This window comes from Mesoplodon mirus (assembly GCF_964341445.2).
Source record: "Mesoplodon mirus genome assembly, chromosome: 4".
Lineage (NCBI taxonomy): Eukaryota > Metazoa > Chordata > Mammalia > Artiodactyla > Ziphiidae > Mesoplodon > Mesoplodon mirus.
The window spans coordinates 10,410,523-10,424,807 of record NC_138979.1 but is presented as its reverse complement, the minus strand read 5'-3'; the positions used below and the strand labels follow the sequence as shown (position 1 = coordinate 10,424,807).

General features: G+C 37.4%; 1 protein-coding gene across 3 annotated transcripts in view; it reads left to right on the top strand.

Moving 5' to 3' along the window:
* Positions 1-14,285, top strand: part of LOC309802706 (myosin-IIIa) — a 128,409-nt gene that overhangs the window by 69,625 nt on the left and 44,499 nt on the right. For all 3 annotated transcript variants that reach the window (XM_082618464.1, XM_082618465.1, XM_082618466.1), the window contains 5 exons: positions 4,204-4,303; positions 5,944-6,060; positions 7,278-7,382; positions 7,490-7,573; positions 11,769-11,971. In XM_082618464.1, the coding sequence (XP_082474590.1) occupies positions 4,204-4,303; positions 5,944-6,060; positions 7,278-7,382; positions 7,490-7,573; positions 11,769-11,971 (609 nt within the window). The remainder of the gene's footprint in view (positions 1-4,203; positions 4,304-5,943; positions 6,061-7,277; positions 7,383-7,489; positions 7,574-11,768; positions 11,972-14,285) is intronic.

Genomic DNA, 14,285 nt, shown 5'->3' with positions numbered 1-14,285 from the left:
AAGTACATGATTCCCAAAATTTTAACCAGCTGTTCCAGCACAATTTCTTGAATTTTTTTCTTTCTCTACTAGTTTGAAATGCCACATTTATCATCGAATATGTTCTTAGAATAGATGACCCTGAATTGCATTCACTACTTGAAGTTTAACTTTTCTTGGCTTTCTTTACCTAGTGATAATGTTTATTTCTAGAATATAGTAAAATGATTTTTTTTCTTTACCAGAACATGCTACTCCACCGTATTGCTTCCACACTCTGCCCTTTGATTAAAATATTCCGTTGGCTTCCCGTAGAGCCTGGAGTCCAGCCTCACCATGGACCACTGTCCCTCCTGCTGTTTCAGCTGCAGGGCTTGTGCCTGAGTCCAGGCTCCTTGTCACCATCCACTCCTTGTCATTCTCCAGGATAGTCTTTGGATGCCAAATGGACCCATAAAAACAGATGGAAAATTCAGGGCTTCACTTAAATTAAATACATAATTGGATATCTTTCTCTATTTTCTTAAAAATCGTATGTCATATGAGTTTCTTTGGAAATAAGGGCATATGAAAGATGATTCTTGTCGAGTTCAGCAAATGTGGAGACCAACTATGGGCAAATACTGTGCCAGAAATTGTGGGAGATATGCATTCACTCATTCATTCAACTAATATTTATTGAGGACCTACTGTGTTCTCAATCATCTCCTTGTTCCAAGGACACAATGGGAAACTAAAGACACAGTCTTGTGTATGTTGGAGCTTGTATTGTAGTAAGGGATTCAAATATTAGCTAAATTATCTACACAAATAAGTGCATAATTATACATTTTTGTAAATGCTATAAAAATTAATATGGAAACATCTAGGAATTGCAAGTAGGAGTAAAGCACTGTTCATATTATTAGATACAAGTCCTTAATCAGATATATTATTTGCAAATGTTTTCTGCCAGCCTGTGACTTCACTTTTTATTCTCTTAACAGTGTCTTTTTGTTTAAGTTTTTTTTTTTTTACTTTATAACTTTATTTATTTATTTATTTATTTTTGGCTGTGTCGGGTCTTCATTGCTGTGCGTGGGCTTTCTCTAGTTGTGGTGAGGGGGGCTACTCTTCATTGTGCACAGCCTTCTCACTGCGATGGCTTTTCTTGTTGCAGAGCTGGGGCTCTAGGCACGTGGGCTTCAGTAGTTGTGGCACATGTGCTCAGTAGTTGTGGTGCACACACTTAGTTGCTCCGTGGCATGTGGAATCTTCCCGGACCAGGGCTCAAACCTGTGTTCCCTGCATTGGCAGACGGATTCTTAACCACTGCACCAGCAGGGAAGTCCCAACGGTGTCTTTCACAGAACAGAAGTTTTTCTTTTTTAAAAAAAATATTTTTGGCTGCATTGGGTCTTCATTGCTGTGTGCAGGCTTTCTCTAGTTGTGCCTAGCGGGGGCTAATCTTCGTTGCAGTGTACGGGCTTCTCATTGCGGTGTCTTCTCTTGCTGCGGAGCATGGGCTCTAGGTGCGTGGGCTTCAGTACTTGTGGCGCGTGGGCTCTAGAGCACAGGCTCGGTAGTTGTGGCGCACGGGCTTAGTTGCTCCACGGCATGTGGGATCTTCCCGGACCAGGGCTAGAACCCATGTTCCCTGCATTGGCAGGCGGATTCTTAACCACTGTGCCACCAGGGAAGCCCAGGAATTTTTCATTTTAATGAAGTCTACCTTATCACTTTTTTCTTTCATGGATGATGTTTGGGTATTGTGTCCATACACTCATTTCTACACCCAAGGTTATCTAGCTTTTTTCTCCTATATTTTCATCTAGAAGTTTTATAGTTTTGTATTTTACATTTAGACCTATGACTTATCTATTTATTTATTTTAACATCTTTATTGGAGTATAATTGCTTTACAATGGTGTGTTAGTTTCTGCTTTATAACAAAGTAAATCAGTTATACATATACATATATCCCCATAGCGTCTCCCTCCCTCCCACCCTCCCTATCCCACCCCTCTAGGTGGTCACAAAGCACCAAACTGATCTCCCCGTGCTATGCGGCTGCTTCCCACTAGCTATCTGTTTTACATTTGGTAGTGTATATATGCTATGACTTATTTTAACTTAATTTTTGTGAAAATTTTGTAAGTTTAGTGTCTAGATTCTTTTTTTTTTTTTCTGCATGTGGATGTCCAACCATTCCAGCACCATCCTGAGGGACTTTACAGTCTAGTAAAGGGAGTAAGCCCTGTACACAAGTGATTGACTGAAATGACTTAACTAAGATGTCTGTCCAGAAGGATGTACAGAATTATGCTGAGGGTTTAAAACAGGTGGCATTTGAGGTAGACTGTGAAAAGTTTCATCACACAGATGGGACTGAGGAGGAAATTAAAAGACAAAGGACAAATCTTACTTATTTTTAAAATCTCACTCTGAGTGCAGTGTTGAGAAGGATATCAGAGGCAAAGGTGGCAGCGGGGAGGCTGCTGTGGTGTGAGATGAACTGTAGTGGAGGTGATGGTGGTGAGAAAGGTTTGGTTCTGGATTGGATTTGATGAAAGAGCTGAGGGGATTTGTACACAGGTTGCAGGAGGGGTATGAGAAAGATTCAGGAGCCAGGGGTCAGGCTGACAAGCAGCTGAATGGATCACCATGGGCTGAGATGAGGGTCGTGGGCAGGAGCAGGTTCGGGACATGTTAAGTCAGCCACTTTCACAGCCAAGTGAAGCGTCGAGCGAGCAGCTGGGTGCTTAGGTCTGGAGATGAGCAGAGCTGTCAGTGCACAAGTGGTATTTAAAGTGATGAAATCAGGAAGTACATGTTGATAGAGAAGAAAATAGCTCTAAGGACCGAAGCTTGGGAGACTCAAAAATGTGGCAATAGCAAGATGAGGAGAAACCAGAAAAAGATACCGAGACAGAGATGCCAGCGAGGTGAGGAGGAGAATCCAGAGCAGGACAGAAGACACCAAGACTAACGTGTTCAAGAAGAGTTTGTGCTGCCAGTAGGTTCAGTAAGATGAGGACTTAGAATGGACCGTGGGACTCAGCAATGTGAAGAAGGGCACTGTTGTCCTTCATGGAAGCCGTTTCCGTGCAGTGTGATGACAGCCCGCCTGACATGGGTTTTCTTAATGGGTGGAGTGAAATTGAAGAAGTTAAGTATAGGTAATTCTTTTGAGGAGTTTTGCTATAAAGCAGGGAAGTGGAACGGTAGATGGAGGAAACCAACTCAAGGACAGGTGGTTTGTTTGATTGTTTGTTTCTTTTGGGGAAGATGTTATAACAGTCGAGAGGGAGAAATGAGTGATACAGGAGACAAAGAGGACCCAGCAGGAGTGATATCCTTGAGTACGTGAGAGGAGATGGAATCGAGCGCACAAAACGGGATTGGCCATAGGTAGAGGGGGGACCGTTATCAATAGTGACTTAATTCTCTAAGCAATGAGAAACCATTACAGTTTGGTGGGTAAGTGGTACAATTCTTATCAGCTTCGTAATCTGCGTGTTCCTTCCCCTTTCACTAATGGACAGATTCAAATGCATAACAGTCTGCCCAAAAATAAACACTGAAAATGCAGTTATGCTCAAAACAGAGTGGATTTCATGTCCAGAAAAGTTGAAACAAACCCTTGTGTTTACCTCAGCAACTTCTCCAGACCTTATGTCAGATCAAGATCTTTACGCTGTTATTGAAATTGCTGAAATGTTTCACTTTGAAAATAAACTTCCTGGTACCTGAAATCAATTTTCTGCATACATTTTACCTTTGAAAAGTCCCCAGTGTGGCTTATTTTGTATTCCTCTTAAATTCTGCTGAATAATAATTTTTCAAATGATCATTCCTTGACTACCAGTGGGCTAACATTACCTCAGACAAAACTGGAAATCTAATGAGTGAAAATCGCTCCAACTCACCACTTTGTAACCGATTAAATCACACATCAGAATTTAGAGGAAGCTTTAAAGAATATTATATATCAGGTAGTTCTTGATGGAAATAATGAGCTCTTTTGATCATCCATGAAGTAAGTTTAATGTGTTGCATTTTCCCAGTGAAGAGGAGAAGACAGATCAAATACATGAGGCTGTTTTCTGGTAAATTGTTATCGTTGAATTTAGCAAATCAGCTTCTTAGATGTTTTCCAGTTTCTTAGTATCTAAATTTGACTTTTACTATGATTAGTAATAAGTTCTCAAGTCAGAAAGGGTTTTCTTTTTTATTGCTTCTCAGGCATGAACGTCTTTACACCAAGAAAAGTAACTTCAGCAGATCTTTAATTTCCAGCCTCAAGGATGTAGATGATTTAGCAACCCTAGAAGTTTTGGATGAGGTAAGAAACTCAGCTTAATTAAACTTAAACATTCTGTCTATTTAAAAAAATTTATAGAAGTGGTTTGAGCAGGAGGCTCTTTGAATAGCATCTGTAGGTTTCATGCTTTCTTTGTCTCTTAGCTTCCTGATCATCTCTCCTGTCTTCAGTTTTACTGTGTGTAACTCACATTTGCAGATCTCTCCAGCCTGGTGTCAACTTTTTCTTCTTTTTTATATTCAAATTACAAACGTGCTAGTTCCCACAAGCTTGAGCTGCTTAGGTCCAAGACCCCTTCTTCCCCTCAGTTCTCCCCAGGAGTCTCAAAGGGGTGATTTGCTTCCTACATCACCATCTCAGTGGCAGGACCTAAAGCCTCGAAGATACCTTGAGAGCCTGTCTGTTACCATGGTCAGTGGACCCCTCGTGGGATCACAGAGCCCACCTTTTCGGGAAATGAATTCTGCTTGAAACTTCTTATCCCAATGACTTCAGAATGATATCAGACATCATTATTCATTATCATTATCATCATTATCATTATCATTATTATCATTATCATTATCATCAATATCCCAATGATTTCAGACATCTCTCATGAAGGTACCAGTCCAAGCCAGTAAATTACAGTCTCATCCTCTTTTTCCTCATCACCTTTTATTTCAGATAATCACATCATTAGAGAAATAATAAGGCTCCTTTTCAGTAAAAGGTTGGGATCACTACCCTGCCTGATCCACAGGCTTTTCTTTTTTTAATACTTCTGATACATTCCTGAGCATTTTGCTTAAAAATGTAGCAAATCAGGAGGCATATTCTGAACCGAAGTAGTCATTTGGTAAATTTGGGGCTGCATAAACAACTCAAGTACTTCCTCAGAATAATCTTTCTTGAGAACCTCAAACATCTTGTAATCAAAGAGTGTTTGTAAGCCAGAGATTGCCAACACCTTTATGAATCTTTGTGTATCAGATTTTCCAATGTTGTGAAATCCCAAGCTTGTGATTATAAAGAAGGCTTTACTAATCATATTGCTGACCTATGTATTAAACACTGGGTTTGTTTGTTTCTATTGTCTGTGTTTTATTTTGTTGTCTCTTTTTTGACCCAAGATCTTTTGGTCTTGTGTCATATACTATAATGATGATGTCTGGCACTGTTAAAATTGATTCCATGTATTCATATGATTTATCAATTGTGGAAGTTACATTTCTGTATTTTTTACTCTGCCTCAAAGCCAAACATTTAAGCGAAGGAACTAAGACGTTCCACACAGCCATTGAATAACCTTCGTTTGGAATAAAATCATGTTCACTCTATCTTCTCTTCCCTTTTCTAGTGTTCTTTCTCTTTACTTCAGCTACTGCATTTACTTACTTCCTTGAAAGCATTGTGTATATATAATCCCTGTAACATAGAATATATTCTGTGGAAAACACAGGTAACAATGACATCCCTCTACAGCTCTCGAAAGAAAAGAAAATACCCATCAAGGGGAAGGATAGTTGCTGACCAGAGGTTACACTTCTTACTCTCAATACATCTATTTCTTTCTGATCCTTCCTCTAGATTCCAGATGTTTTATTTCTTATTTACTTTTAAAATGATAGTTGACCATCAATGATTTTTAACAAAAAGAGATTACTTTTATTTCGTTATAGAATACAGTCTCAGAGCAACTTGAGAAGTGTTACTCCAGAGATCAGATTTACTTCTATGTGGGAGACATACTCATTGCTCTTAACCCTTTTCAGAGTCTGGGTCTTTATTCCACAGAGGTATGTGGTGTGGCTTGTACACATTTTCTTACTTTGTACAAAAATTTGTACTCTTCAAGTATTTAAATTAAATTAGTTTTATTTTATCTAATCCTTTGAATAAACAGTTAAATAATTATTGTTAAAACATAGAGATAGGAAAAAACAGAAGATGAATTGATCTGGATGCAGTTTGTGGTCTTTGTGTGTGATATGTTAATTACTTCTTGTCATTGGTAATTGGTAACTGGTCCACACTACATATCATATCAATAGACAGATGCCTAAAAAGTATAGACTTAATGTCTACCTCTGAACCAAGTATAGGAGAGTCAAAAGTAAAATTACATTGTATATGTAGGTACTATATACTTAATGGCTGTAAAACTCATCATTATGAGTTTAAAAATTCCTTCTGGTTAATTTTTTAATATCAGACAATATGTTTTATGAATATAAGCACATAATTATCCATTATTCACCCCTAATGTTTAACTATAGAATAGTGTTCTGGAGTTAAGCTAGGCTGTTTTTCATTTTCAGTTAGATCCATACTCTTCTAGCTATTTGTGTACTCTAGGATATTACATTGTATTATAATATTATATTACTCTAGAATAATACTGTGCTTAATATAATTTTTTGTGTGAAAAGTATGTAATTCTCTCAGTCTCTACCACTTTAAGATTTACAAGAATAATGGCGTATTTATGAGCCTTGACCAAGTTTTAGAAGACCTGGGCTTTAGCACAAATTCTGCTATCAATTAACTGAGTGATCTTGGGCAAAGCAAATGAGAAAGTGTATGTTAAATGATATGAAAGGAAAAAAGTAGTGATCGCATCTCATACATTATTATATCCAAGGAATAGTCAACAAAATGATACCTGATTGTCTTATTTATAAAGTATCTGCTTATTTAAGGAAATCATAGTATTTTGAAACTTTAAGTTCTGCTTTGGAAGTGGTATGCACTTCCAAAAGAGTCTTCCTTTAAATACCACTGCCAAAGTGATGTCATATCATTTTTCCCTGTTGTTTTATGTCAAACTTTTATTTTACATAATTGTCCATGATTTGTGAATGTATGTGTATATGTAATATGGATGTAATGTTTTGGTGGTATGAAGCTGTATTTTGATTTACCTTTTGCTTTAAAAATTAGCACTCTATCCGTAAATAAATAGGGTTTAAACAAAGACAGAAGCCTTACAGCACATGTTCTTTTTAACCTTTAGCATTCCAAACTGTATATTGGAGCAAAGAGAACTGCCAATCCTCCTCACATTTTTGCCATGGCTGACTTAGGATACCAGTCTATGATAACATATAATTCAGATCAGGTAAGGAGAATCTCACATTTTTAGAAATTCTCCTCTTAGTTTCTCGTGTGTCAGCTGAATTTGGTGAGGATAAAGTCTTCTTACAGTTTCCTTTTCTCACTGTGCAGTGCATTGTGATTTCTGGGGAAAGTGGTGCTGGAAAGACTGAAAGTGCTCATCTCTTAGTTCAGCAGCTGACAGTGCTTGGAAAGGTATAATTTAATTTTTCTCTGTCCTAACAGAAATATTTATTATACTTCAGAATTTAATTTAACTGATTAGGTTAATATTTATGAATTTCCACACTTAATAATGCACAGAAATTATAACACACCTGTTGTCCTTTGTGAGTTTAAAATATAACAATATAAAGAGCACATGTTTTATTTTAAGCAAATTCTAACTTTTCTCACTCTTAGTAGGCAAGGCTTTATAGAGGTGATTTTCTCTCTTTTTTGCCCTAATGTACTCGCTGAATGCTTTCCTTACTTCCTCTTCCTTTGCTACCAGCAAGATAAGGGGGAGTCAATATACAAAAATTAATTATATTTATATATTATATACATACTAACAATGATCAGTTTAAACTTAAATGTATCATTTATATTAGCACCATAAAACATGAACCATTGAAATCTAGATCTTACAAAACATGTGCAAGATTTGTATGCTGAAAAATAGAAAAAGTTGATAAAAGAAATCAAAGATGACCTGAATAACAGGAAAGATATGACATGTTCATGGATTAAAAGACTCAATATTATTAAGATGTCAGTTCTCCACAGATTGATCTGTAGATTCAATGTAGTTTACAGTAAAAATCCCAGCAGGATTTTATTTTTTAGAAACTGACAAACTGAATCAAAAATGTATATGGAAAGGCAAAGGAACTATAATAATCAGTTTTGAAAAAGAACAAAATTGGAGGATTAATAAATACTACCTGATTTCAAGACTCACTATAAAAGCTGTGATAGTCAAGACAGTGTGTTATTAAAGAAAAGATGGTATACAGATCAATGGAATAGAATAAAGAATCTGCACATATATAATTTATTGATTTTCAGCAAAGGTGCAAGGTCAATTAATGATAGTCTTTTAACAAATGGTGCTGGAATATGGACATACAAAAGGATTGAACCTTACTGTAGACCACACATGCTATAAAAAATTAACCTCAAATGGATCATAGACCTAGAGATTAAACCAAAAACTATAAAATTTCTAGAAGAAAATTAAGTCAGTTAACTTTGTTCTTTGTCATTTTAGGTCAGGCAAAGAGCTGTTAGATGCAACATAAAAAGCATAATCCATAAAGGGAAAAGTTTGATTTCACCAAAATTAAGAACATTCTGTTCTCTGAATGATACTGTTAAGAAAATGAAAACACAGGCTACAGACTCAGAGACACTATTTGCAAGTCACATATCTAGTAAAAGACTTGTATCCAGAAGATATATTTTTAAAAACTCTTAAAATTCCATAATAAGAAATCAAATAACAATTTAAAAATGAACAAAAAAATTGACTAGCCATTTCAGCAAAGATGATATGTAAATGGCAAAAAAAGCAAATGAAAATATGATATTCAACACCAGTTGTCATTAGGGAAATGCAAATTAAAACCACAGTGAGACACCATTACATAGCCATTAAAATGGCTAAATTTTTTTTTTAAAACCTGACAATGCTACGTGCTGGCAAGAACATAGAGGAACTGAATGAAACTCTTGTGTATTGCTGATGAGAATGCAAAATGGTACAGCCACTTTGGAAAACAGCTCAGAAGTTTCTTAGAAAGTCTAACCATACTTATCATACAACCTAGCAATCCTACTCCTAGGTATTTGTTCAAGTGAAATGAAAACCCATGTTCATACAAAAAAGCTACAGACAAATAATTTATAGCAGCTTTGTTCATCATCTCCAGGGAGTGGAAACAACAGAACTAGGAAACGAATAAACAAACTATGGTATATCCATGCCATGGAATATTACTCAGCAATAAAAAAGAATGAACACTGATACAAGCAATGAAGCTCACTGGATGAGATTTGGATAAATCTCAAATGCATTAGGCTAAGTCAGAGAAGCAGATTAAGAAGACTACATGTATGGTTCACTTGCTGTGTCATTCTTGCAGATTTAAAACCGTGGGCACAAAAACAAATCAGGGATTTTCGGCAGCTGAGAGTGGAGGGAAGGGTTGCAAAGAGTAATGAGACAATTTTGGGGGTGATGGGATTGTTCTGTATGTGGACTATAGTGGGAGATTGATGGTCGCATATGTTTGTAAAAACTTTCAGAACTATATAAAGGATGAATCTCACTCTATGTGATTTTACCTTAATTTTTAAAAACGGGATGTTGAGGATAGAGACTTGGTTTGATTTTCCAAGTAGAGTCCTTGAAATAAGATAAATCAAGAATAATGTGTTCTCATTAGGCTAATGGCTAAAAAGGAAAAATCATTGTATACAACTTATCCCTGCGAAAACGTTTATAGTGATTTGCATAGTTAGAAGTAGAGTCATCTTAAAATTTTTGCCGTCAACAGTGATTATAGGAATCTTATGCCACAAAGCACTGTGGGTACAAGGCCAGACCCAACCACTGTATAAAAGGGTGCCTCATGGTGTCAAAACAGCTGCTTAATTGAGTCTAATTCATTGTCAAAATAATGTGTCGAAAGAATTTCATGTTCCTGTTAAAAATCAATTGACTGGTTATATGTTTTCCATCATGGGTGTAGGCATGGAATAGAAATATACTAGTAACCAGGCCTGTGACCCTGCAAAACTGGAAGAGCCAGTAGAGGCCAGGAAGGGGGGCCTACCTCAGGGCTGTCATCTCAATCCCTTCCCCATCCCCTTGCCCATCCTCTTCCCTCTCCTTACTCCTGGGATAAGCATCACTCTACAAGCTTTTAAGTTCACTGAAATAAATGTCATTTTGGAGAGAGTTGGGATGGTGTGGCACAGCATACTCTCCTGGAGTGGAAGAGTTGAACACGAATAAATTTACTCAGGAGCCTTCCGCACGGGCCTTTGCTATTCTTTCTTGATTTGTGAACTCGATAGAGGCTCTCATCAATAATGGATTAACTCGTATGAATGTTGTTTTGTGGATGTCAGCACATCTAATGTTTATTTAATATCTTTATCTTGTGCTAGATCTAAAAATGTGACTTGATATTAATTGGAGATGGTGATATAAAAACAAAAGAATTCTACCCTTATTGAGACTGAGTGTGTCTTTTAGTTATCTCCTTGATAAAGATTTAGCAGATGCAAAAATGGTGTGTTTGGTGGATGGAATTTACCTTTGTAATACACGGTCTTCAAAACCTCACGTAGCAGGGCACTGCTACCTAATACAAGTGGTTGATGTTTTCTCACCTTTTTCATGAGTGCAAGGCCAGCCCCAAACAACATTTAAAAAGAGTCAAGTTTATCCCAATTCTTGCTCCTCTCTTTTCTCTCCCCTTATTGCCTCTTTTAGAGGATATCCAAAATCCTTATATGCCCCCAAAACTGCACTGTGAATGCCCCCTTGGCCCCCCCAAATTCTAATGTAGCCTATGTTCCAGAAATATGTGCTGCTCCTTTCCCTTACATAAACATTTCCGTACCTTTAACACAGCTGACTTCAGCAAGGTATTACACTGAAAATAATCCACTTGATCCATTTCTACTAAGATGTGAATGACTGATACCTCCTTAAACCTCTAAGAGGGGGGATGCCTTCTAAAAGAGGTTGGTTGTTAACCCAAATAAATTTTCTGGTGGAATTTCAGTTTACTAAAGTGGTAAAGAAAAGAAACCCAACATGATGCTTGTTTAGGGGAAGGAAAGTGTGAGATGGTGTAGGAGAAAATAGAGGGCCAGCCACATAGGCCCGCTGGCCTGGACCAGGGATCCACGTCTCCCTTCCACACACCCGAACTGTTCTTGATTTTCACAATTATTCCCTTTCCTCTGCTTCTGAGTTCACACGTTATCTTTACTCCTCTAGGTGCAGGTTTGACAGCTTCCATGGAAGCAAGGGAAGTTGGTCCACAGCTTTGGGGACCATGTGGATGGGGACCATATAGGTAGAGGAGGAATAACAAAGTTTGAGATGTACCTCAGTATGCGTAGACTGCTTATAAATTGTGCTTGTAAATCAGGAACTTAACTATATTTGAATAGAAAAAGTGTAAAGGATCTCTTTGCCCCTCTAAGAAAGGAAGTGAGTGAATGCACCAGCAGGAGGGGAAAAATATACTAGGTTGTAACTTCTGGCAACAAACCAAGAAGATGCACTTGTATGTTTACATCTACATAAAGTGCTTATCAAAGAAGAGACATTCCATTCTACACAAAATTAATTTTTTACATTTTTTTAATATCTTGACATTTTCTCTAGGCTAATAACAAAACCCTGCAAGAGAAGATTTTACAAGTGAATAATTTGGTGGAAGCCTTTGGCAATGCCTGCACTATTATAAATGACAATTCCAGCCGATTTGGAAAATACTTAGAAATGAAATTTACCCCTTCTGGGGCTGTTGTGGGAGCACAGATTTCTGAATACCTTCTGGAGAAATCCCGAGTTATCCACCAAGCCATGTAAGTTCATGTCACATATTTCCTATTTTCTGGGAAATGTAAGCAAAGATGATGCTTTTGTTTTAATAATAAAATGTCTTACTCATTTAACAAAATTTCAACAGAATTTTATTGATCATCTACTATGTGTGAGGCATTTACTATTGGAAGCAGAGATGCCTCAGCACTGTCTTACTCTCTCGTATGTTACATCCAGTAAAGGAGTTAATAAATAGCCTAAAGTTTATGAAAACAGATAGAAAGCCTAAGCCCATCATAGAGGTACTAACAGGATAACTTAGAGTAATTTCTGAAGTAGGAGAGAATATACTTCTCTACACAAAACAAGTATGAAATAACAATCATGTTTTTTTCTTTTAAGTGCTGGTATATATAAATAGATCTTTGTATTAATTCTATGCTTCCCAGTGTTTATACACAAGGGACCAAAAAACAAACAAACAAAGGATTCAGGAAGGGGCTTTATTGTAGTGTTCTTTTTCCTGCCTGCTGATTTAAGCCACCAACACCATATTCTGGAATGTTTAGGTTGAGTGAGTTCCTCAGTTTGTAGCTGAATGACAAAACTTTTCTCCTGTCCTCATGATTCCAAAACATCTTTGTTTGTTGTTCTTATGAAAAAACTAATCACAACATGGGATTTGTACCCTGGTCTTTGTATTATTTTTTAAAAAGTTGTGGCACGGGCCTCCCTGGTGGCGCAGTGGTTGAGAGTCCGCCTGCCGATGCAGGGGATACGGGTTCGTGCCCCGGTCTGGGAGGATCCCATATGCCGCGGAGCGGCTGGGCCCGTGAGCCACGGCCGCTGGGCCTGCGCATCTGGAGCCTGTGCTCCGCAACGGGAGAGGCCACAACAGTGAGAGGCCCGCATACCGCAAAAAGAATAGGAAAAAAAAAAAAAAAAAAAAAAAAAGTTGTGGCAATTTAGAGTCTTCCATTTTTCTTATGTTGGTTTTATGCCAAACATATCTACATTATTGTAGTTATGTGTTGTATGTTAAATTCTCAGGAACATAAGCTTCCTTTATGTACAAGTACATTAGTATTTAATTATAAGTGCCTTCAAATTTTCTATCATTCGGTTTATGATAAATTGTGAATATAAGTTGCTTGGAGCCAACCTCTGAGCTCAGCCTTCAGTGTAGAAAATTATCCTTTGGTCTTCAGTTCCAAAAATGTCAGGCATGATTTTTAGGCAAATATGGCTTTGAATTGTGGCTCCTTGACATGTAGTCCACCTTGGGTAAGATATTTAAACCTTTAAGACCCTTATAGGATCTTGTTTCTGCAACCTACTCTGTGTTAGAATTTGAAATGCTTAACCTCTCTGCACCTCAGTTTTTCATTTTTAAAAAGGAGTTAGCAGTGGTACCTACCTATTAAGATCATACCTGTAAAGTATTTAGTGCAATGAAGAGCACATAGAAAGAACCCCATGAAGTTTAAGCCCTCATTAGCAGTGTAGTGTTGATAGTTGTGTGAAGATTAGAAATAATATCTCGCGCAGTACGTGGGACACTGAAAATGTCAGTAAACAGCAGCTCCTGTTATCAAGGTGTACTGGGGCCCAGAACTTAGTGGGCATGCATGTTAGTACCTTTGCCACCCATACCTGGAGGAACCTCCAGGTCTTATGCAAGTGTGGAGACTTAACTGGTTCTCAGAACAGTCTGTCCTGCTCTCATAACTGTGTAAGACTCTGTCCTTCAGGTCTTTGGGGGAATGTCCACCTAAGACGCTGAATTATTGGGATTTAGATGGGGCCGCCATGTTGCACAGTGTCAAGGGCACCATGGCAGCGGGTTGCCTGGAGTCGTGTGCTGCAGCACCATCCACGTAGAGTACGATGTGAGCAGTACCCTTAGTAGCTACACAGTAAAGCTCTGGATTTGTAACCATACAAATAATCTCGTTCATGCTTATCGAACTACTGCACCATATAGTCTAGGAAATAGCACAATTAGGATCGTATTTTAGGCATACTATTAAGAAAGTAAGCTTATTTTCAGCTGGCCTAAAGGATTATAGTTTTACAACATTGTTTATTTGGGAAAAGTATTCCAATTTACAATCAGGTTGAAATATATCTCAGTTATAATTCAAGCACATCTGCCTTATAATTCTTCCATTTTTCCAGGTTTTTTTACATCTGTTTTTTTGTTTCACTTAATTTGAATTGCATTGTTAAATTCTAGAGAAGCTTTTTTAAATGATCTTTAAAGATGAAAGTATGAGTGATGTCATAGATGAATTCTTAGTAGGTCCTTTTTAAAATGATAAATATAAATGTACCCTGTCATTCAGGAACTGGAAG